Source organism: Neopelma chrysocephalum, unplaced genomic scaffold (assembly GCF_003984885.1).
Source record: "Neopelma chrysocephalum unplaced genomic scaffold, ASM398488v2 Primary Assembly neopelma1_155, whole genome shotgun sequence".
NCBI classification, from domain to species: domain Eukaryota; kingdom Metazoa; phylum Chordata; class Aves; order Passeriformes; family Pipridae; genus Neopelma; species Neopelma chrysocephalum.
In genome coordinates this window covers 1383351-1408318 of record NW_020897817.1, presented here as the reverse complement: position 1 = coordinate 1408318, position 24968 = coordinate 1383351, and the positions used below count along the sequence as shown (strand labels likewise).

General features: G+C 49.8%; 1 protein-coding gene across 1 annotated transcript in view; it reads right to left on the bottom strand.

Annotated features, from left to right (window-relative positions):
* CSMD2 (CUB and Sushi multiple domains 2) overlaps positions 1 to 24968 on the bottom strand; it is a 245534-nt gene that overhangs the window by 92561 nt on the left and 128005 nt on the right. The window contains exons 14-20 of the mRNA XM_027701316.1: positions 21374 to 21556; positions 11112 to 11438; positions 9065 to 9259; positions 5721 to 5859; positions 4901 to 5088; positions 4109 to 4297; positions 3749 to 3865 (exon numbers count right to left, since the gene is read on the bottom strand). Coding sequence (XP_027557117.1) covers positions 3749 to 3865; positions 4109 to 4297; positions 4901 to 5088; positions 5721 to 5859; positions 9065 to 9259; positions 11112 to 11438; positions 21374 to 21556 — 1338 coding nt within the window. The remainder of the gene's footprint in view (positions 1 to 3748; positions 3866 to 4108; positions 4298 to 4900; positions 5089 to 5720; positions 5860 to 9064; positions 9260 to 11111; positions 11439 to 21373; positions 21557 to 24968) is intronic.

Here is a 24968-nt window from a genome sequence, read left to right as displayed (position 1 = left end):
CCTCAACATTCCACAGATCCCTAAACATCCCACACATCCCACACATCCCTACTACACATCCTGCACATCCCTAAATATCCCTAAACATCCCACACATCTTGCACAATCTGCACATCCCACACATCCCACACACCCCTAAACATTCCACACATCCCTAAACATCCCTAAACATCCCACATATCCCTAAACATCCCACACATCCCACACATCTTGCACATCCTGCACATCCCTCACATCCCTAAACATCCCACACATCCCTACACCCTCTGAGGGCTGGAATCTGGGGCTCATCAGTCCCACTACCCTGTTATTTCATCTAAGCCAATAATTCCCACCCCGGGGGCTGCCCCGAGCACAGCCAGAGGAGCTGCTGTGCCCTGCATCCCACTATCCCCGAAATCCAGCCCCCCCTGCTTCCACAGGAACCACAGGACACCTGCAAAGGAAGGCTCAGAGGAACAGTCTCCTCCTTGCTCCCCATTAACTTCTGGAGATCGGGATGAGGCCGACCCAGAGATGGGGAAAAGCTCTGGAGCATGAGATTTAATATCCAACCCAACAGGCTTTGGACAGCATCAAATTAGAACTGAATATTCCATTTATAACTGAATATTCCATCTATCCAAGTGCTTTTTGAAGGTTTGCTGGTCACATGAAAGCGTTTCCTGCCAAGAAATGGAGGTCAGAGGGGCTGGAGACCAACACAAAGCCCTTTCCCATGGAACTGGGAAGCAGGAGGGCTCACAGGGACATCCCAACTTTATCCCCTGATAACCTTCCCTGTCCCAGGCAGAAGGATTTGAACGACCCAAAGCAAAAGGGCTCCTCTTGACTTTGACAATTCCTTCTTCATACTCAAGTAAATATTAAATGGAGCCTGACAGAACATTTTTGGTTCCACTGGTGCCCCCTGCAAAACTCCAGAGAGGCAGGAAGCTTCCAATAGTTTCCAAGTGTTTATTACTCCTACCAGTCGACTGAAAATAGATCTGACCTCTGAGTGAGATGTGGGGAGGGCAAAAATGTCTTTAATTCTGCCTGTTTATCATCTGAGAGGAAATTCATACCCTCAGTTTTACCCAACCCAACCTAAGGAACAGGAATAATATCATCCCACAAAAAATCAACCCAACACCAGGACAGTTCAGCCCCCAGAGCTGGAGAACAGCCCCTGACTGCAGGTTTTTTAAGGTAAAAACCTCCAAGCACACGAGGAGAGCACAGTTAAGGGCTGTGGAACTGTTGCCATAAGGGCTAATTATAAACTCATTTTAAAGGATTTGTGACCGATTAAACCTTTGCTCTGGTCTGAAATTTACTGTGGCACAGAATGTCTCTGCAAACACAAGGTTGGTGGTTTTTGTTTTTTTTTTCCCTTCCCGTTCTCTGCAGAAGAAACAGCAAAACAAATTACAGGGAGAAGAAATCACTTTGAAGCTCTCAGATTAAAAATAATAGTCTCCCTTTAAGCATTTAAATACCTTTAAAATTAAGCTGCTTTTAAACTCAAATTGTAGAGCTTGTGAGGCCATAAAGTAACTCAGTGTCTGCAGTCACATGAAAATAACTGTTGGAACAGCCAAGTTGGGGCAATTAAGGGACTCGTGTGCTGGCCACATGTGGGATGTTCCCAAAGACCTGGGAGGGAAGAACCTGGGAGAGGCCAAAGGGGCAGTGGAGGGGCAGGAGCTGATCTGTGAGCAGGGACAGGGCAGAAGAGGCTTTGGGAAAAGGAAAACCACTGCAAGGAAAATCAGAGGATGCTCAGGTTGTGTAAATGGGTTCCCTGCTGGCAGCAGAACTGTTCAAACTGCTGGTGGAGGGATGTGTGGGATGTGTGGGATGTGTGGGATGTTTAGGGATGTGTGGGATGTGTAGGATGTGCAAGATGTGTGGGATGTGGGATGTGGGATGTGTAGGATGTGTAGGATGTGTGGGATGTGTGGGATGTTTAGGATGTGTGGGATGTGTGGGATGTGTGGGATGTTTAGGGATGTGTTGCAGGGATGTGTGGGATGTGAGGGATGTGCAGGATGTGCAAGATGTATGGGATGTTTAGGGATGTGCAGGATCTGCAGGATGTGTAGTAGGGATGTGTGGGATGTGAGGGATGTGCAGGATCTGTAGGATGTGTTGTAGGGATGTGTAGGATGTGTACCCACACAGTCCCACCACAGCCCATTCCAAGCTGCTCCATAAAACACTGGAGCAAAGGACTCCCTTTGTTCATTTCCTCCTTTCCTGGCCCTGGGAAACAAACACTCCTCCTGAACAATGGCTGGGAACTGAAGCAGAGCAGGGAAGAGGAGCTGAAACTCTGATCAGAGGCTGGGAATTCTCACTGCAGCTGGTTGGATTCTCTGCCATCCTTCACCTGCAGCTCTGGCCAGGATTGCTGGGAAAAGCTGGGAGCAGCTCTCAGAGCTCCATATCCAGCTGCTCTTCATGGGACACAGGGCAGTCCAGGATGCTCAGAGCCAGGGCTGAATTTTTGGATGGTCCAGGAGTGCCCCACACTGCCCTGCTGGGCTGTTCCCTCTGCCCTGAACCAGCCCCAGCAGCATCTCCCACAGCCCAGAGGACAAACAGCCCTGGATTTACAGACACATGTCCCTGCCAGCTGAAAAAAACCGTGTTTTTTTCCAGCCTTGGCCTGAAGAATTCCCTCTGATGTTGACATGAAAGCAGCCAGGCCATCAGAGCTGCACTTTCTCATGTCAAACAGGGCCAGTTTGGGGCTCTGGGCTGAGCTGGGCTCGGGGATAACGCGGCGTCTCACCGGAGAGCTGCAGCCCAGGCAGAGTGGATTAATTGGAGAGTGGATTGCAGCCACTCCACAGAACACTTTTCCCAGCGTGTGATGGTTCCCTTAATGCACTGTGCTGTTCATTGACAAGTTTATTTGCTGTAATACAAATGGAATTTGGCAAATTGGCTCATGATCCCTCCCGTCGTGCCGGTATCGGGTACGACAGGAGGGTTATGTAAGAGTGAGAAAGTCATCTAAAGGCTTTGATTCCTTTGTGTGAGCCCAGGAAATGCTGCTGGATCGTGAGGAATTACTCCCCTTCCCCCATCAAACTTGCTCTCTGATCATCAGTGATGCTTTTCCTTGATTTTTTCCTCAAAGACAAGAGTTTGGCCTGGACACACCTGCACTTGAAATACTCCTGGGTGGTGAGGAAAGGGGAGAGGAAGAGCTGGGAATTGAGAGCCCAGGTCCTATCCCGTGTCTGGGAATGATTTCCTTTGTGCTCCCACTTCTCCAGCTCTAAAATGTTCCCCAGACAGTGACAAAGGGAAATCAGCCTGAAAGGGCCATCAAACATTCCTGCAGGGGTGGCAGTGGCAGCTCCTCCCTCCTCTGTGGGACATTCCTGGCATTACCAGGTATCCAAACGCTGCATTTCAGGACATTTGGATCTACAGATCTCCCTCTCTCTCTCTATCCTGATTTTCAGGATGCTGCCACAAAGGTCTGAACCAGAAGACACCTGCCACAGGTCGTGGTTGATAGAGAACCACCTTCTCCTCTTAATCCTCTCCACTTTGAAAGGGTGACGAGCTCTGCCACCAAAATCCTCTGCATCTTATCCAGAGACAAGGGTTGGGTGGTGGCAGAACTGGCCAAGCCCGTGGGCAGCATCACCACTGAGAGAAACTCCTGGTTTACACAGGGAGCAGCTTCTCTCCCACTCACCACCACCCTTCAGGCCTCCCAAACTGCTCCAAGCTGGAGGCTCCTCACCTTTTCCATGGGATGTTTCTATCGTCCATGTGCAGTTCAAGTTGTTGGGATAAAAATCCGGGAAGCCTGGGGACAGGATGGTGCCACTGGAGCCACGGATGTAACCTCCACAGAGAGCTGCAGAGAGAGAAGGAAACCACTCAAACAACCTGCAAGGGCATCAGCTTTTCCAGAGGGCAAAACAAAGCCAAGCCCACAAAATCAAACAAAATACATGGATCAAACTTCACTGGGAGATTCCCAGTCATTTGTCTCTGGCACATGCCCCAAAAATCAAACCAAACACACGGATCAAATGTCACTGGGAGATTCCCAGATGTGCCAGGGCGGGGTTTGCCCCCCCTGCAGATGTGTCCTTACCCTCACAGCTGGGCAGGGGGCGGCTCCACTGGAAGTTTGGCTCACACTCCAGGGCCTCGTTGTCACTCAGGGTGTATCCTGAGTCACAGCTGAAGGTCACCAGGGCTCCCACGTAGAAATCGTTCCCGTGGCGCTGCCCGTTCACCGGGATCCCGGGATCCAGGCAGTGGTCGGACTGGAGCTTCACAGCTGTGCCAACAAAGCCTCAGTCACTGCTCAGCCCCTCCCAGAGCTCACCCCAAACCCTACAATTTATCCCCAAAGCAAGAGATGGAACAGAGAGAGGAACTGGTGGGATTCTTGGGGCCGGGAGCTGGATTTGATGATCCGTGTGGGATCTACGGCAGGATGCTCTGGGATTCTGGGAACTCACCCCTGCCTCCTAAAATCAGTGATGTTCTGCAGATGCTAAAATAAAAACTGAAAAGCTCTATATAAACGGCCAAGTTGGTCGATGGTTGTGGACTCCCCAGCCCTGGAAGTGCCCAAGGCCAGGTTGGATGGGGCTCTGAGCAACCTGGGCTGGTGGGAGGTGCCCCTTATCCACAACAAGGGGTTAGAACAAGGTGAGCTTTGAGGTCCCTTCCCACCCAAACCATCCTGGGATTCCAGAAAAGGCAGAAAATGCTCCTTCACTGGCCCAAAGCAGCGCAGCTTCTCCCTCCCCAGCCCTTGAGCAGTGAGAACTGCCTGGCACAGAGGGAAAGGAGATCCAAGGAGCCCCTGACTGAGGCCAGTGCGCTGCTGGAAAACATGGAATGACATGGAATGACCCCAAGGACCCGCACTCACTTTCGTATCGGATCTGAAAGCCGATGTCAGAGTGGCTCTTGTCAGTGGTGAACAGGAGGTAGAGGTAGTTGCTGGTGCTGATGAGGAACTGGGGCACCTGGGTCCCGTCGTAGACCCCGATCAGGGGGGAGGAGTAGGAGCGGCCGTCCCGCACTTCCAGCGTGTCGTAGTTCACCTCCGTCTTGAACCTGGAAGGGCCACGGAGGCACTGAACACCCCACGGGGCTCAGTTTGCTGAACTGCAGCCCTGAGGGAGCTGGAACAACTCCCAGGAGGCAGCACAGGCCACGGGGGGAGAGGTGGGGGCCTTCCTCCTGCCTGAGCATCTCCCCGGAGCCCGTCAGTCCCGTGTTTCTTGCTGACCCCTCACCTCCCTCATCTGCTGACACCGACCAGTCTTTGTACCAACAATCCCCTCCCAGACACAGGAGTCAGGAGAGCACGGCCCCTCCTCCAGCTGTGCAATCCAGGGGAAGCCAAGAGACTGAGCATTCCCAAGCCTGGAGCGGATCCTCCCCGGTGCTGCTCCCCCAGGAACACGTGGGAGGCTCAGCCTCCGAAAACGTGTCCTACCCGTGCCTAAAATAACACTGCAGAGGAGCAGGAGTGAGTCAAAACAGGGGGAAAATCACTGTTTCCCATCCTTTCTGCTTGAATGTCAGGTGAATTTTAATGCCTTGTCAGTTTGATAAATAAAAAAGGGAAGGAGAGAACCTCAGTGCCAGACACGCGCGGAGCAGCTCGTTCCTCGTCTTGGCTGCACCTCAACCCCCCCGGGAACCCCCCAGAACAGCCCCAGAGAGGGAGTTTGGAGGAGCACCTGTCAAAGGTGATCTTGATGGGGTAGCCAGGCTGGGCCTCGATGACCCAGGCACAGCTCAGCGAGTCCTTGTAGAAGCCAGGCCAGCCAGGGGACAGGATGGTGCCGCTGGGCGACGTCAGGTGGCCACCACAGGGTGCTGGGGACAAGGAAATGGCACAATTCACACAATCAGCCACCACAGAGTCGCTGAGGCTGGAAAAAAACCTCTCGATATTATAAAAAAAACATGTCTCTCAGTGCCACGTCTGCACGTGTTTAAATTTGGCTGAAGAGCATCACAGAAGCTGCAGCACCATCAGATGTTCCACCCCTGCCAAGGCAGGACCACCCTGCCATGCAAAGCTTTCATGCACTGCTGTCTCCCACCTGTTAAAAATAATCAGAAACACCAACAGTAACTGGTAAAAAATTGCCTTTTCAGCTTAGAATGAAGACACAGTAATCTGCTCCTGTCCCTGGGGGAGCCAGCAGCCTGACCTTGAGCAGTGGCTCTGAGGGGCCAGGGTGTAATAATAATTATTAGATATAAAAGCAGAGGAATCTGCAAGGTCAGTTTGCATTTCAGCAGCTGCAGGTGCCAGAAAATCCTTTCCTGTATCTGTGGTAATTGAGTCATGGCTTTTCTACCACGAGGGACATCACCAGACCACAGCATTTATTCCACGCCATGGTCCCTCGTGCCACCAGCAGAAGCTGAAGGTATATTATTATTATATTTTCTGGGGGCAAAATAAAAAAAAAAAGACACTGGAGCTGATGGACCAGAGGTGGAAAAATCCCACAGCCCTCAAAAACTGTCCTTGGGGCCTGTGGGACCAGCTCTGAGGAGCAGCTGCTGAAGCACCAACCCAAGGCCAGCCCAAGGGCCACCCAATGTCACCCTGGGAGTGACCCAAAATATGTCAGTCTGGGCCTAAACCCCCCTCCCCTGCTGATGGGAAGGAGGCAGATGAAAGTCATTTGATCTCAACTGGATCCAAAGCAATTATTTCTGAACGAGAGGCTCCTTTCTGCCCCAGAGCCACATCATCTCCTGTCAGGGCTTCTCCCCATCTTTCAACTCTTTTTTTTTTTAGGTCTCTTTCTTTCCCATTAAATTTTTTTCAAGTGCTAAACAGGACTTTAGATCTCTGTGCTTCCTCCTTGTTTAAAAAGGGTAATTAAAATGTCCACTTATCCAGTGCAGACTGAAGGGCGAGTCAAAGAACTCACCACTGTGATCAAGAGGAAAAGGCACAAGTTAATGGCATAAGGTTATCAAAACTTCCAAAGAGAAAAGTTGATTAAAAGTGTATTATTTAATGTATGTCTCCTGTCTATACTTAAAAATACATAAACTTAAAGGCTCGTGCTTTGAAAGTAATGGGAACCCTGAATTAAATCTACCTTTTGTCAGCAGAAGAAAAATTATATAAGAACATTAAAAACTCCGGTTTTCTTATTATATAAAACTTGTTGAACACAATTGACACCTTCTTCTTTCCATCTCAAACACAATGGGCAAGATTTGTGCAATTTCTGCTGCTCTTCCACTCGAGCAACACATGACAATTACTGAAATTACTGCTCAATATTCCAGGGCTATTTCTCAAGAGCACAGCACTTGTTACTCAAATTGCTGAAAACACCAGTGCAGGGCATCACTTCCCTGAGAACAGAGGGCAGAGGAAGACTTTCCACTCCTAATGAGCTCTTTCTTCCCTTCTCTTTTTCCGGAGTAGAAGCTTTAAAGGACTGAAAAAAGCTTTGAAATCTGTATTAGGGCCTTTAATTCAGCCCATCTCCCCCACCTCTGGGTCGGCTGTGGTGGCCAAGAGATGTGAATGCAAAATTTCAGGCTCTCAACTGCCCAAAGTCCACTGACAGGACTTCCTTCATTATATAAATATCCTACATTTTACATGTCTCAAAAAATCAGGACACAGAAACACCACCACGGATCTTCCATTGCCTGTTGTTTAATTCCCTCGTGACAAGAGCAGCAGGGGACCTTCCAGCCATCCCTAAATCACAACCTTTTACTCCTGTTATTAGAAAAAAACACCTGTTGTAACAAGAACTGAGCAATAAAAGTAAACCCCTGGTGTTCGCTTCCCAAAAAAAAAAAAAAAAAACCTGGAAAACAAACTGAGGTTGTTATTATTGGACTGGCACTTCCTGCTGAGGAAACTCTGCTGTGCAGAGACAACACCTTCCAGAGCCAGGGAAAATCCTGGACACCCTCACTATGGGATATGTGACAGGCAGAGCTGTGATCCCTGATCCCAAAAGGCTGCAGCCTCTCCTCACAGCACTTGTGCTCCAGGGCTGGAGCCCCTCTGCTCTGGAGCCAGGCTGGGAGAGCTGGGAATGTTCACCTGGAGAAGAGAAGGCTCCAGGGAGAGCTGAGAGCCCCTTCCAGGGCCTAAAGGGGCTCCAGGAGAGCTGGAGAAGGACCTGGGACAAGAGATGGAGCTACAGGAAGCTGAACATGAGCCAGAGTGTGCCCAGGGGGGCAAGAAGGCCAATGGATCCTGGCCTGGCTCAGGAACAGTGTGGCCAACAGGGCCAAGGAAGTGATTCTGCCCCTGGACTCAGCACTGGTGAGGCCACCCCTGGAGTGCTGTGTCCAGCTCTGGGCCCTCAGCTCAGGAAGGACATTGAGGTCCTGGAGCAGGTCCAGAGGAGAGCAACGAGGCTGGGGAAGGGACTGGAGCACAAGTGCTGTGAGGAGAGGCTGAGGGAGCTGGGGCTGTTCAGCCTGGAGAAGAGGAGGCTCAGGGGAGACCTCCTCACTCTCTGCAACTCCCTGACAGGAGGGGGGAGCCAGGGGGGGGTTGGTCTCTTTTCCCAGGCAACTCTCAGCAAGACAAGAGGGCTCAGGGTCTTCAGCTGTGCCAGGGGAGGTTTAGGTTGGATATTAGAAAGAATTTCTTTCCAGAGAGGGTGATCAGCCATTGGAATGGGCTGCCCAGGGAAGTGGTGGATTCTCCATCCCTGGAGGTTTTTAAGCTGAGACTGGATGTGGCATCAGTGTCATGGGCTGGGAACCACGGCGGGGTTGGATCAAGGGTTGGACTTGATGATCTTGGAGGTCCCTTCCAACCCAGCTGATTCCATGATTCTATGATTTGGGTGGGATGTTGAGGAGAAACTCTTCCCTGGGAGGGTGGGGAGGCCCTGGCACAGGTTGCCCAGAGAAGCTGTGGCTGCCCCATCCCTGCAAGTGTCCAAGGCCAGCTTGGAGCAACCTGGGCTAGTGGAAGGCGTCCCTGCCCAGGGCAGGGGGTGGCACTGGATGCTCTCTGAGCTCCCTCCCGGCCCAAACCACCCCGGGGGACCCTCCGAGCGGCCGCACTGACCTTCACACCTGAGCACGGGGTGGTTCCACACCACGTTCCCCTCCTGCAGGACGCAGGTGACGGTCTCGGAGCCGTGGGTGCGGATGAAACCCTCGTCACACAGGAAGGACACGGAGCTGCCCAGCTGGAGGCTGTCCCCAAAACGCTTCCCGTTGACCGGCACGCCGGGGTCGGGACACTCGTTGTGCCGGAACGCTGAGAGGGGGGAAAAAGGGAGGCAAGGGAAGGGTCAGTGCCTCGTTTCCCTCCACTCCTGCCCCAAAAACAAGCTGGTTGAACGTCAAAGTTAATTTTTTTCAGTTCCCAAGTGTTTTCTTTGCAGCCTGAGGGGAGGGATGAGGTTAAAACCAGTTGAGCCCTCCCCAAATCTTCCTTCGGGAAGCCTGGCCATGATGATGATGATGATGATGATCATGACCCAAGAGGGGCTGAGATCCAGCAGTGACAGGGCCAGAGAAGAGCCTGCAGGACCAAGTCACCTCCTCAGACATCTCCAAATATGAAAACACACACATATATATACATATATATATTTATAAGTACTCAAAATAGAGATAGAGCTCAGTTCAGAACTCCAAGCAGTCAGAACAAATCAATTCCTCTGTGCTCGAGAGCCATTTACACCAGTAAAAATTGTTTTAAAAATGTCTTTAAGCAGGGGACAGCCCCAACTCCCACCAGGGGTGGGTGATGGGTGGGAGATACACAGGGAGATACACAGTTCCTGGGTGAGGTGTCCCTCTCCTGACAGGATCTGGGGCTCAATCCTGGCTCTGATACCCCCTCACACAAACTCCTTCACCTGAGGAGCCTCCAGCCTGCTGAAGTTGGGCAAATGTTTTCTTAAGCCCTCTGATTTTTCCCTTTTTTTATTTTTTTTTTAAATAAAGGCTTTGCAATCATGGCTAGAAAGGCTATTAATTTAGCTGTGCCACGAAAGGCCATTATAACAAAGCCATTTATCAGTTCTGCTGAATAGGTTTAATAATGCTCTTTAGAAAATTACAGGACAATATGAGGGTAAAATTGCCGTGGCATTCACTGGAGATTTGAAGACTGGACTTTAACAGTGGAGCCAAATCCATCTGTGGAAATTTCATGGCTTTATGTTATATATAAGGCAGTGCTACATGTTTGCCTTCATCTTCAAAGCCTTGCAGCTCTTTTAGCTGTCAGCAGAGGAGGGGGGTGTTGTCCAAAGTCCCTGTCCAGCCTTCTTGTAAACCCATGGACACAGCAAGCCCTGATGGGAGAACATAAATCCTGCTCCAGGGACACATAACCCAGGGCCAGATTGGTTTATTTATTATTGGTTATATTTATTATTGGTTATATTTATTATTGGTTTATATTTGGTATATTTATTATTGTTTTTTTCCTGGACAACACTTCACAGCCAGGAAGAACCTGTGCCACCAGCTCTAAGCTTGCCACCAATCCCCCAATTACCCGACTGCAAACCTGAGGTAATCCCCACTTTTCCAGATTTCCTCTGGAATCCCAACAGCTTTAGTGAGCTCAACCTCTCGCCCACCAGTTCCCAGCAAGAATTCAGAGGGTGAAATGCAAACCAGGGGGGTTTGCAGAGGACATTTCAGCATTTGGGTCCTCAGCAAGACACTTGTCAGCAAATCCTGTGCAGGGCCAGGAGTTGGACTTGATGATCCTCATGGGTCCTTCCATCTCAGCATATTCTATGATTCTATGATATCATCCTTGATTGTCCATCAAGGCTCTTGTGCTAGGCAGATTCATTTTTCTGCTGCTTCAGCTTGAGAGAGATTAAAACCTGTTTATCTATTCCTTACACTGTAAGATTTCCACATTTTCACAGCCATTATCTTTCTCTGCATTTAGGGTGTTCCTGTGGCCTCAGAGAGGAGAAGAAACCACCTTTTTTGACTCGGGTGTGTGGTTGGGATTCCTTCATCCCACACAGAGGATATGCTGGCAGGGTGTGCTGCCTTTGTGCCAACTCAAATGCAAATTAATTAAAACGTTACGAGGAAGAACAACTTAATATTAATAAAAAAGGGGGCAAACTCACTGGTGAAGGTGATGTTGAAGCCTCTCTTCTCCATGGAGTGGTCGGTCTGGAACTCCAGCCTGGCCACGTGGCCGCTGCTGGTCAGGGAGGAGGGGATCTGGTTCCCTGAGAAGGTGCCCAGCACCGGGGACTCGGCGGTGCCGCCGTCCTTCACGGCCAGGAAATCGAACTGGGGCTCCACATCAAAGTCATTGAAGGCCAGGTGGATCCTGCTCTCGGGCTTGGCAATGATGAGCCACACGCAGTGCAGGCTGCTGCCGTACTCCTCGGGGTAGTTGGGGGACAGCACGATCCCCGCCGGGCTGGTGAAGTTGAAAAAGCAGGAAACTGCAAAAAAAAACAAACCCCCAAACCATCAACCAGGCAGCACAGTGACCCCACACACCCCCTAATTAGTGCCCCTAATTATCGAGGGAGGGGCATGAACATAAAGCATACAGGCCAATGTGGTCAGCCATATGTTCAATTTAGTATTTAATTAAGTCAACTTTTATACAGTTTAGTTTGGTTTGGGCACATGCTTACAACAAGGTGATTGGAGAGCTCAGTCTGTGCACGTGTCTCATGTCTCCAGTTCACTTGACCTGATGTTCTGTCCACATGGTCTGACATCAGACTTGGCATGTAGAGGCCTTCATAATTAGGGGCTTTCTGAAATCTGCAGGTGCACCCTTATCTATACTTTCTCAAGGCTTTCTTGCTCTAAACATACTATGTTCTCAAACCTTATAATTAGACACACAGCTAACAAGTATAAACATTGCATATTTTCACACAGTCTATAAGTATAAACATTACAGCTTACAACTTCTAAAGTCATGTCAAGCAAGGCCTACAGAAATGCAATAGGAATTGTTCACACAATTTGAATCCTGCAACACCTAATCCCTGGAGCTGGGAGATTCCCCATGAATTCCCAGCTGCCGAGACCTGAAGGTAAATTAAAAGAAAAATCACTTGGGGAAAAATATCTGGCGACCAAGGATGGTTTCACGTGTCCAAATGTTGTTAGAAACACTTTATGCAGCAAAAGGCAAGTGTAGAGAGTCCTGCCAGCAGGTCTGGCATCCACAGGAGCTCTCCTGTCCCAGGCAGGGAGGCACTTCCTGCTGGGAAAACATCTTCCAGAGGGATGAGGTGTTAACACTCCCAATTAGCCCTGCAGGACACGGTGTACGGGAGGGTCTTGGGGAATCAAAATGAAAACAAAATAAAATCAAAGTTGGAATCCAAATAAAATCCAAATAAAGTCAAAGTTGGAATCAAAATAAAATCAAAATCAAATAAAAGCTGGAATCAAAATAAAACCAAAATAAAATAAAAGTTGGAATCAAAATAAAATCAACGCTGGAATCAAAATAAAATCAAAGTTGGAATCAAAATAAAACCAAAATAAAACCAAAGTTGGGAATTTGCACTGACTTTTGCTGGGACAAAAAGAGGCCTCCAACCAGGCTGCAAATCCCAGGAAAACAATTAAACCTCCTTAAGTGGAGTCGAGGGGAAGAGTGTGTAGGAAAAAAACCCTTCAGCCCTCCAGGGTTTTCAATATATACTGTATTGCAGCTGACAAGGCCCATTAACCTGGAAAAGCAAGGCTGCCTCTCAAGTGGTACCTGCCCAGAGTTTGGGATATTTTATGTATGGATGCTCTGCTCATCTTTTTTTCCCCCCCATCACCCTTGGTAAAACCCATTACTGGGAACATACATCTCCCTAATTCCTGGCAAAGGGACATCGAGCAGAGGATGAGCCTGGGTTGAGTTTGGCATTTATACAATTATTTGGATCACTGCTCAGCCCTCCCTCTGTTATTTTCCCTTCTGCCTTCCTTCAACACTGGATGGGTTGGGATCCAATAAATGGACGTTGCCATGACGTTATCAAGGCCACACCATCTATTTCCTGCTCCCAGCAACAAAGGGAATAGATTAGAAAGAAAACAAACTGCAAAATATCCTCAGGATTTGGGCTCTTTACAAGAAGCTGAACTATCAGGGGATGCTGTCAAATAATTCTGTCAGCATAAGCAGGGTATAATCTGCCTAAGAAATATTGGGAAGAAATGCATTCACACCCAGGGAAACATCTGAGTGGCAGGAACCCCTCCCAGGAACGAGGGGTCTCCTATAAATTTTTAAACCCCAAGTGGTAAATTAGCATTCAGCCAGAGGACCTCCAGCATCCCACAGCCAGGCAGAGAGAGGTGCAGGCACAGCTCAGCTCACAAAATAACAACAACAAAGAACTTGCTGACAAAGGGAAGGCAGAGGCAGGGCGAGGGAAGAATATAAAATTAACCTTTGCTAGATAAAACAAAGTGACAGATTAAAAAGGAGCTGATAAAAAAAAAAAAACAAAAAAACCCCCAAAACTCCCAAAGTCTCCACTGCAGAGGAGCAAATGAGGATTTGGAGTTGCCATAAGATCAGAAATGCAAGTTGGAGCTGCAGGACAAAGGCCAGGAACCAGGTCCAAGCTCTCCTTGGTGGGAAGGGGAGCTTGGCTTCACCTTCCCAAGGGGAACATCCAGCCCAGGATGGTCCAGAGGGTTCCTCAAGGAGATCCTGGTGCCTGTGATAGGACAATTTCCTTCCTCTTTTTAAGCTGAGGGGGTTTTTCTTCCCTGTGAGGAGACGTTTCAGCTCTGGGGCTGCACTGGGCAGGGCTGGGATGCACAGCAGCATCTCTGCAGTGCTGGACACCAGGAGCTGTTTAACAACATGTCACAGCCAGGGAGAAGAGCTGTCAGAGGGAGGATTGGAGCCAGGAAAGGTGGGAGACAGCCCAGCACTGCCTGGCTCGTGCTGTTTGTGCTGCTGAGGCAGCGAGGAACAAAGAGCCCCCGAGGAGCCAGCAGTGATTCCCAACATGACAGGGGTCAGCCCTGCTGCCTGCAGCTTGTCCATCAGGATCCCTGAGCCTGGAACAGCCCTGGCCCTGAGAACCTCCAGAGCCTGGAATTAATATTTATTACCCTCGTTCTTAAATGTTAGAAAAGGACATTTCATTATGAGGGTCCCGTTTCTAAGCCCGCACTGATCTTTGTCAATAATTGTTATTACTGACCAAGCACTGCAAAGGCAATAAGAAAAATGCCTTCATTAAATGCAGCAGAATAAATCCCAGCAGAAGCCAGCAGGGACAGAGCAGAGAGCACAGGCAGGAAGGGCCCAGCACAGGGGATTTGTTCAAGTCATCACAACCAACATCCAGGTTCTGCCTTGATTTAGAGCAGGAAAACAGCAAAGGAACAGCTCAGGAAGTCGAGTGGGAGAGCTGGATGTGGCACAGGGACACTGCCCCATGTCCCTGGGGGTGATGCCTGAGGCTGGGCTGACACAGGGGAATCCAAGAGTTCTCCACCAGCACCTCCATCAGGAGCAATTCCCGCAGTTGTCTCACCCAAATCTTCTCTCTCCCAAGTTGTTCCTCTTTTATTCTGCCTCCCAAAGATCCAGCTCCTCCACAAACCACCTCTCTCCTCCTCTGAGTGTCCCCAGACCCTCCAGCCCTGCTCATCCTGCATGTGAGGATCCAGGGCTGACCCCAGGGAGAGGTCACACCGTGGGAACAGGAGCTGGAAAACCCAGCAGGAAACCACTGGAATAACTGCAGTCTCCATGGAAACAATAAAAACTCCTGACTTCTCTCTCAGTTTTTTAAGATATTGTTCCCACAGACTGTGACCACTTGGGAGAGAGCTTGGAGACAGGAGTGGATTTTCTCCTTCCCTTCCCTTTTGAAGAAGATCCCTGCTCTAGGCACAGCTTGGTGATGGAGTGGAAAAACGGGAGCTCAGCAGGAGCCTGGTTAATCAGCAGCATTCCTCACTTGGGAAGCACACATCCCAAAGAGCTGCCAGTGCTGGGAGCCCAGGGCACTGCTCCAGCTGGGAAGCAAAGTGCTTTATATTCTGCATTTTCCTCTTTCTGTGTCTGCAGAAACACATCTGCACCACGATGCATTTCCCTCCTCCAAACCCTCCGGCAAGTGGGAGGTGAAAGAAGGAGTTTAGAGCAAATATTAACCATGATTTCTTGGATTTCAGAGCAACAAACTCTTCATTTCACTCTGGTGGAAGGGCTGAACTGGGCTGGCACAGCAGGAAGTCGAGAAGGATGAAAGGGAGCTCCTCTGCAGCCCAGATTGGGGATGGCAACACAACACACCCCATATCCCACCTTCTGGATACAGGGGAAGGGGACAGGGACAATCTCCTGTCCTGACAAAGCCAGGGAAGTGTCATTGCATCCTGCATTAAATATTTCTGGGGTCCAGCAATAAATTGCTGAGTTCTTTGAGAAGGAGCCATGAGCCAATTTATGTCCTTGGGCAGCTCTTTGGACATGAGTGAGCACTGAGAAATGAAGGTTTTGGAGGAGCAGCCCAAGAACATTCCCAAGTTTCCCCCCCAGTGCCAGGGGGTTGGGACAACTCCCAGCAACCTGCAGCCCAGGGGGAGGGGGAAAATCCTCTTCCCATCACAAATAAATCACTGACTTCTGCTGGGACAGCCACATTCCCAAAAAGAGGCCTCCAACCAGGCTGCAATTCCCAGGAAAACAATTAAACCTCCTGAAGACAAACTCCCACCCAACAGCTCCATCTGTGAGCTGGGAGTGTCCCACTGCAGCCTCCTCAAACTCCAACCCCACGTGGAGAGGGTTGGATTAAACAAGGGGGCTTCTCTGCAGCCCAGATTGGGGATGGCAACACAACACACCCCATATCCCACCTCCTGGACACAGGGGAGGGGACAGGGACAATCTCCTGTCTTGACAAAGCCAGAGAAGTGCCAGTTCAGATCCAGGGAAGAGGAGCAGCCCATCAGAGCCACCCTGCAGAGCAATTGCTGCCAGGAACAGGGACAGATGCCCTGGCAGAGGAGCAGCACAAAACCCCCCCAGGGGACCAGTTGCACCGGTTCAATCAGGGAAATAACAGCGTGGAGCCAACCCAAGGAACTGCATCCTGCATCCTGAGGGCTGAGAGGGCAGCTGGCAGCACCCAGGGGAGGGTGGGCACAGAGGGGACACCCCCCAGCCCAGCTCTGTCCCCTGCTGAGGACCCCAAAACCCCCCAAATTCATCCCAGCTCCCAGAGCAGCTTGTGGCTCTACAACTGGAGGAAGAACTTGCTGGTAAAGGAACAATGAGGAGAAACCAGGCTCTGGTTTGTGCCAGGGCAGTGCCAGCTCTCCTCAGACACACCAGGGACACCTCCCAACTCACCTGACAAGAGGGATGCTGGAGGATGTGCAGCTTATTTGGGACAAGCCCCAAGGAAGAGGAGCAGGGACTGGTTCCACAGCCCTCTCACAGTCCCACAAAGGGTAAGGGACTTGTTTGGGCTCACAAAACACAGAGTTTTAGTTGTTTTATCTCCCAGGGGTTCATTCCCCTGGGGAACACGACGGGTCCAGAAACCTTGGAGTTCACAGGTCTGAGGTGCACCAACCAAACAGGCACCAGAAAATCAGGTGTTTTCTGGAATGACCCCCCCCCAGCAACAGCTAAACCAGGGCCAAAAGTTTGCCTGGCTCCAGTGAGGTTACACCAAAAAAAAACCAGCCTGAGGAGCTCATGGGGGACAATTACAACCCGATTGCTCATCATTAAGAAGGAGCTGAAGTGATTCCTGCCCAGCACAGCACTTTAGCACGTCTGTCTGCTTAAGCAAACATTTAAATCTCAGCCCTTTTCTAAACCAGGGCTGCAGAACAAGGGCTCTGAGAGAGAGTGCCCTGCTTAAAATCAGGAGGGGAACGGTCTTACATGGCTGCAAGCGTGAAACAAGGCTGTTAACAAAAGCTACAAATCCCCCATGGAAACAGAGATCAGGGTAATCCTGCCTTCATTTAATTTGCTTCCCTGACTGCAGGGACACCCTGGATCTCTGGCTCAGGGGAACAAGGCTGGATAAGGAGCATTTCCCCAGCCCTTTGCTGCTCTGAACCCCTCGGGGTCGAGGGCAGGGGGAAGGTGTTGGTGGGTCCTCGTGGATTTACAGCTGATGAACAACTGCAGGAACCATCCAAGGCAGGAATTGGCCTCAGCAGGTGACAAATCCATGTCCTGGAAGGGTTCCAGCTGGGATGGAACCTGTGCCCTGCCCTGTGCCCAGAGGTGACACATTTGGGCAGGGTAAGGTCGGCCCCCATCCCCTGTCCCAGATAATCCCAGGGTGTCCCTGCCATTACACCAGGAAAATGGGAGCAGCATCAATCACAACTAAAAAAAAAATCCACATGACAAAACAGCCTGGAATAACAAGGACTAGAATTCCTGCACTCCTTCCAAAACCCACTAAAAGCAGCAGCATTGACAGGCAGGGAAATAAGTCCAGTGGCAGAAAGGGGAGAAAGAAACCATTTACAGCAGGAGGGAGAAACATCTGGGGAGTTGATATAAACTGTTCCATCAGCTCTGCACAGAGAGGGAGTAAAAGGAATAATATGAAAGGGAGAAGGGAAAGGGAGAAGGAGGAAAGGGGATAAAGGAGAAGAAGAAAGAGAGAGGGAGAAAATAAAGACCAATTGCCAACTCAATTTAGAGCTAAATGACAACCTTGTCAAGTGATATGAATGACACAGTTCTGTTCAGTACATTCCTGGGGAAAACATCCACTGCACTTTGCATTTCCAGGTCCCAGCCCTGATGGTTTGGCCCAGCCAGGGCTCCCAGAAGGCAGAGCTCAGCTCCACACTGGAGGCTGCAATCCTTACAAAGGGCAGCTCAGGTTGTTCAGCAGGTCTGACAGGTCAGTATGGGATTAATAAAATAAAAAAGGAGTAGTTATGACTGAGGAGAAGAGAGATTTTAAACTGCTGTTAAGGAAAATCAGATATTAAAAGACTGGAAAGCAACGTGAGTGGATCTGTGAGGAGAAATGGGCTGTGGCTGAGGATTTCAAGTGAACAAGAGGGGAAGAAAGCACAACATCTGCTCCAGGGCCGGGGAAGAAAGCACACAATTTAACATAATTCCAATTGGAAATGCTCTGGGAAATGTCTTCTGTTCTGTTCAGGGGGAATATTAGGCATGAGCACTGCTCTGAGCAGGAATACACAGAGTTCACAGCAACACAACCAAAGGAAAACCACTGGAAACTAATGGAGATGCCAAAGCAAGAGCAGAGCAAGAGCAAGAGCAGATCACTGGAGGAGTCCAGAAGTGTCCTGGAACAGCCCAGCCCAAATTCAGGCCCCTCCAGTCAAACACACACAGGCACAAACACGAGTTTATCCCCATCCCCAGCAACGCCAAACTCGGGGCAGGAACCTCCACCCCTCTTGTTTGGACTCACAAAACACAGAGGTTTGTTTGTTTTATCTCCCAGGGGTTCATTTCCCTGGGGAACACGACGGGTCCAGAAACCTTGGAGTTCACAGGTCTGAGGTGCACCAACTGAACAGGCACCAGAAAATCAGGTGTTTTCTGGAATGACCCCCCTAAAGAAACAGCTAAACCAGGGCCAAAAGTTTGCCTGGCTCAGTGAGGTGCTTCCAGTGACATTCAGTGTCACAACAGTTCATGCCACAACCCTCCATGGTGTACAATTCCCCCCCTGGGAAAGGGGCAGGACTGAAAGCTCAGGAGCTGCAGGACACAGATCCCCAGGGATAGGCAGCAGGAGGAGCAGAAAGGAAGGGAAACTGCTGGGGAAGAAGAGCAAAGAACCTGCAGAAACCCTGTGAGAGCATCTCCCTCTCCTTGGCAAGGAAACCCAAATTCTGGAACAAATCCTGGTCATAAATGTTCTGCAGCAGGGCCTTCCTTCCCCTGCTGTATTTCACATAAAATCAGATAATGAACCCATCCCTACTGTACACGAGGATGTTTAAGCAGCAATTCCCACCCAGTATCTGGAATTATGGCCCCCCAGCCTTCCACCACCACTCCCCACAGGGACTGAGCCACCCTAGAGCTGCAGTTATGGGGCTGCTGCCCCATTTATGAGCTTAATGACCTCCTCAGGCACAGGTCAGTGCAGATTTCAGCTGGAATGTCACATCCCACAAACCTCCCCAGAGTCAGCACAGTTTTCCCTCAGTGACATCCCCCCTCCCCAGCACATTGTGGTGTCATGAGAGAAAAGGGAACGAGCTCTGTAGGAAAACAACGGCTGGGGGGGTGCTGGGGGTGAGAACTGCCCTGGCCTGAGACACCCCTCCCTCCTCTGATGCTGGAAATCCCATTTTTAAGAGTCAAAAAAGCTGATCCGAGCGCCGCGAGATGCTGCAGGAGAGGGAGGAAGAGAGGTTTGGAGTGTCCAGGTTTGGAATGTCCAGGTTTGGAGTGTCCAGGTTTGCAGTGTCCAGCCATCACCCACATCCCACACAGGAGCAAACAGCCCCAGACACTGCCCAGAGTCACCCCCAGGCTCAGCACACACCCCCCACCCCCAGCACTGCACATTTTTGGGGTCACTGGTTCATAAATATCCAAAGCTGGAGAGTCACAGAGAGAAGAACACGCTGGAATTTTTTGAACTAAAATAATGCTTTGCATGGACTGTTGGTTGGGGGTTGATTTGATGCCCTTGATCGGTATCTACCCATAAAAATAATCCTGTTTTACTGGAGAGTCTCCCTTCTGTACTAATAAAACCCAATTGTTTCATCTTGGCCACAAACTACAGGTTTACTCCCACCACAAACCATCAGCACGAGCCTTGAGCAAACCATGAGCTGTTCAAAGTCACCTGAAAGTCCAGGAAACGAAAAGAAAAAAACCAGTGACTCCTGATCTAAGCACAGAAACAGTCTGACCCTTCCCACTCCACAGTTAACCAGGAAAAAAATCCCAATTTCCTCCCCAGCATCTTCAGCCTGATTTGCTTACAGAGCAGAGCAAACAGGAATTTTGGGGGTGACGGCACCTGGAAAAGGCAGAACTCACACAGGAATTGCTTCCTTTGACCAAAAAGACATTTCTCAGAGCTTTAAATCAGTGTTTGAAAAGAAAGGCACTTCCTTGGAACCAGTTTTCCCCTTTTTTCCACGACCTCCCGTTGTCCCAGAGCTCTCCAAGCCCCAGCTGAGCTCTGCAGGAGCCAGGTTTGCTCCCCCAGCTCTGTCATCTCTGCTCCAAAGGAGCATTTTCCCTGGGCTCTATCCCAGCACACCTATTTACCTGCACAGTAAATAGATTTATTTACCTTTCACACTGCTAAAAAGTAACATTTCTGCTTTCTCTCTGTTTTCCCCCACTGCATTTTCCTCTCCTGTTTTTTTGCTTCCTCCCCTGCACCACAGAACCTGCTCAAAGGCACAGATTGGAACATATCCCCCTAATTAGAGATGAGACAAAAGGAAGGCTTTGCTTGTGACCAACTGGGGAAAACAAAGACACTCCTGTGAGTTTTGGCACTGCCCAAACCCCCACACTGTGTGTGTGTGTGAAGGTTCTGTCAGGGCAATAAAGCAGATTGCCCAGTACATCTTCAAAGGACCATTAAAACCCACCAGGGACTGTGCAGTAACTCCCATTTACATCCCAAAATGTTACCCCCTGAGCCACTGTGGAGAGCAAAACATCCCAGCTCTGCTGAGAGCTCGGGCAACAAATCACAGACCCAGGGCACAGTCAGACAAGGAAGGGAAATTCAATGGCAAAAACAGAGTTAGGGTTTAAATTATGGTTTTGGTTGTGTCTGTGTGTCCTGCCTCGGACACCAAAGCTCAGATTTCTCTCTGGAAGGGACCTGAGGCCGGGCAGGGAGAGCACACAGTCCCAGCACAGCCCAAATCTCCAGGTGGAGAAGGGAAGGGACCCAAGGCAGGGCAGGGAAAGCACTTGGTCCCAGCACAGCCCAAATCTCCAGCTGGAGAAGGGAAGGGACCTGGAAGGGACCTGAGGAAGGGCAGGGAGAGCACACAGCCCCAGCACAGCCCAAATCTCCAGCTGGAGAAGGGAAGGGACCCAAGGCAGGGCAGGGAGAGCACCTGGTCCCAGCACAGCCTGGATCTCCAGCTGGAGAAGGGAAGGGACCTGGAAGGGACCTGAGGCAGGGCAGTGGGAGGGCAGAGCAGGGAGAGCACACGGTCCCAGCACAGTCCAGCCACTGCTCCATGCTCCTCATCCCTCCCCTGCCCAGGAAGGAGCCCAACCAAGCTCTCCCCGAGCCTTCAGCTGGGTGCAGATGCCCCTTGGTGCCATCTGTGCCCCTGGCAGAGCTCAGAGCACCCCCCTGTCCCCCAGCACCAGCTCACACACACACACGGGCGATGCTCCGGAGCCGCCTCCTCCCTGACTTACACACACACACAGGTTTCTGAGCAGACCACTGGCTGCTCTTTTGGCAGGTTATGGTTCTCTGGCCCTTGAGCTCGAAGGCAGGCTGGCACTCGAAGGTCAGGCTGTCCCCGTGGCGGAAGGTGGAGCCCTCTCTGCGTCCGTAGGCCGGGATGCCGGGATCGCCGCAGCTGCCCTGGTCGATCTCTGCAAGACAGAACACGGGGTTGGGGGAAAGAAGGAGCTGGGGCAGAGCCTGATGGGCAGGGAGATGCTCTCCCGAGGAGATGGAGCCCTGGAACCACCTCCCAGCTGCTCCCTCAGCCTTGGAGTGATGGCTCTGGGGAGAAGGAGGGGAGGGTTAGGTTGGGGTGTTGGGAAGAAACACTTCCCTGAGAAGGAGGTTGCCCAGAGAAGCTGTGGCTGCCCCATCCCTGGAAGTGTCCAAGGCCAGGTTGGAGCAACCTGGGCTAGTGGAAGGTGTCCCTGCCTGTGGCAGGGGGTGGGATGGGATGGGATGGAATGGGCTTTAAGGTCCCTTCCAACCCAAACCAGGCTGTGATTCCATGATCATAGAATCATAAAATCAGAGAATCAGCTGGGTTGGAAGGGACCTCTGAGATCATCAAGTCCAACCCTTGATCCAACCCTGCTGTGGTTCCCAGCCCATGGCACTGATGCCACATCCAGTCTGTCCTTAAACACCTCCAGGGATGGAGAATCCACCACTTCCCTGGGCAGCCCATTCCAATGGCTGATCACCCTCTCTGCAAAGAAATTCTTCCTAATATCCAACCTAAACCTCCCCTGGCACAGCTGAAGACCCTGAGCCCTCTTGTCTTGCTGAGAGTTGCCTGGGAAGAGACCAACCCCCCCTGGCTCCCCCCTCCTGTCAGGGAGTTGTAGAGAGTGAGGAGGTCTCCCCTGAGCCTCCTCTTCTCCAGGCTGAACAGCCCCAGCTCCCTCAGCCTCTCCTCACAGCACTTGTGCTCTATGATGATCCCAACTAAATGAAAAATACAGCAATCCCAAGCATTCCCTGCTTTGCCTCTGCTTCCAGGACACTGAAGCCAACAGACCTTGGCCCCCTGGCCTGGAGGACACAGAGGGGGGTTTGCTGGATTGTCACCTCTCCTCCCCTCCCTGCCCAGCCCCAGCTAATCCCATGGGCTTTGTGCGAGCCAAGAAACCCCAGACACAATTTTCTGTTATCTCCTTCCCTGTACAATCCCATTTCCAAAGGGCCCCCTGCCCTGGATCACTATTAGCTCCAACACCTTATTCCTTCACAGCCTCCTTAGTGTTCCCACATTATTTATCTGCTTCACACTCATCTCCTCCTCCCCGGGCCGCAGGTTTTTTTATCCCCATCATCTCCCATCAGTCTCGCTGTCTTTTCTCCCCGTTTTCACTTTCTTTGCGCCAAATTGGAAATCTCTTTTTATGACATTTTTTTTTTCCTTCCGCGGAGGAGAAACGGTGGGATCCGAGCTTTGCACGGCTCCATCTAATATTCCAATTTGCTTTGAATAACAACAAGCAGCTCATTGTCATTCTGACTCCAGGCAACTCGGGATCCAGGTGTATTTTAGAGCACCGAGTCACAACGTCGCTCCTGCTCCTGCTCTCTCTGCGTCTCCAACTAAAAAGTCACTGCCAGGTAATGAAGCATCCCCCCAAAAATAATTTAACATAAATTAATATTAAAGTTTCTCGTGCAATGGGTTCCTCAGCGAAAAGCACTTTGTCGGGATTGATGCCTCTTCCTGCAGACTTTGAAAATCCAAGTGTTTAAGGGGAAGGGATGAAAAATAAACCAGCTGAGATGTTCAAACTGCACATTCCTGTAATGGAGAGAGAGATTCCAGCTACAACAACTCCTGCTGCATTGAAAAGGAGAGACACTGCTGCCCTGAAAGTGGAAAGGATTTTTCCTTCTTCCCTCCTGAACTTTTATTGGAGGGAAAAGAGATTTGATCCAATGTAAATATATTGCTTTATCACAGGAGAGATAGTTAGAATAGTGTATATAATGTATTATAATATTTAGTTGTGTAATAAGTGTGATATAATTCTCTTCCCCCCATATTGAGTCTTGTGTTGTGTCTGGAAAAACCCTCTCAGTGAGTTGTGGGAGGGGGGCTTAGACTCGGAAATTGGATTTTTGGAGGGTCTCAAACCACCACAATTCCTCTCCAAAAAAAAAAAAAATGCAGGAGGCCAATGGTACCTACCAGGAAATGAAAATTCAGCTTTAAAACTCAAGTAGTAACAAGACCAAATGGGAACAAGGTGATTTTAAACATTTATCGTTGTGTCTGACAGAAAAAGTGATCCCACTGCGAGTCAACCGCCTCAAAAATCCACTTTTGTTATTCCTTCCCTTCCCACACCTTGGAGTCTTGGGGCAGCCTGGGCTAGTGGAAGGTGTTCCTGCTGCTGCCTTAAGATTTTTCTAGTTTTGGGGGTTTTTTTTCTAATTTTTATAAGCTTTATAAGTAGTTAAAAATAGATTTTAGAAGCAGCAGCCCTTATTCCTTTACCCTTTAGCACAGTGGTTTACACATTCCTCAACCCCTACATGCCCCATCCCATGCTCCCATATCAATATCCCCTGAATTCCAGGAGAAAATGTTCAGTCTCTTGTCAAGGCAGGGTCTCTTCTATTTGAGGACACCCAATCCTGGCCTGAACCACAAAAGTACAGTCAAGAACTGAGTGACTTTGAGCTCTGAAGAAGATGAAGATGATGAAGAAAAGCCCCTCAGCCCCAATTCCAAGGGGGTGGAAACACTTGGGATTGGACAAAGCAATATTCTAAATTGTAATCTGATGCCCAGGCACAAATTAAACCCTTTTCTTATCTCATCCTCAATTAAATTGCTTTGGAGTTGTTGGGTTTTTTTCTCAGCTCCTACAGGCAACACTGTCCATGGGATGCTGGACACAGGAATTCCCTGAAGGAATCCTGGAGCAGCTCCAGCTCCAGCAGAAGCCAAAGGGACCTTTAACCAGGGGGTTAAAGATGGGTAGAAAATGAAGAATCAGAGCACATTTCCTTGTTAGCAGCAGGCAAACCACAGCTCACACATTTTGTTACCTTACAGAGGTCAGGAAAATGGAATTTATTCAGCAATTCCATTTTCTGACCTGAGAGAAAAAAAAAATCCCCCTGGTTCCTGCGTTTCATAGTAAAATCCATGAAATATTTAGCAGGGCAGAAGTTCCAAAAAAACATAAAAAAAAAAAAAAAAAGAAAATGACAAAAAAAAAGAGTGATTTGGAAATATCAAAACATGCTACTTCAATAAGATTGAACCGTTTCTCCTGATGAATGTTTAAAGCAAAAAATCACTTCCACATTAGAATAATAAAAGTCAAAACTAAACAAGAACATCCAAATCAAATGTTTTGACATTGTTGAAACGAAACAAGTCGACATGAATCTTTCAAAACTTCTCCATCAGATATTATTCATACAGACAAAATTTTGACAAAACAGCATTTTTTTTTCTACCCAGCAAATGTTTCTACCAGGAATTCTGCAAGCAGCTATTTGTGCTATTTGGGGCCCTGTGCAGAGGAGGGAACCAGTGACTAATGAGAGCAAAACCCTCCC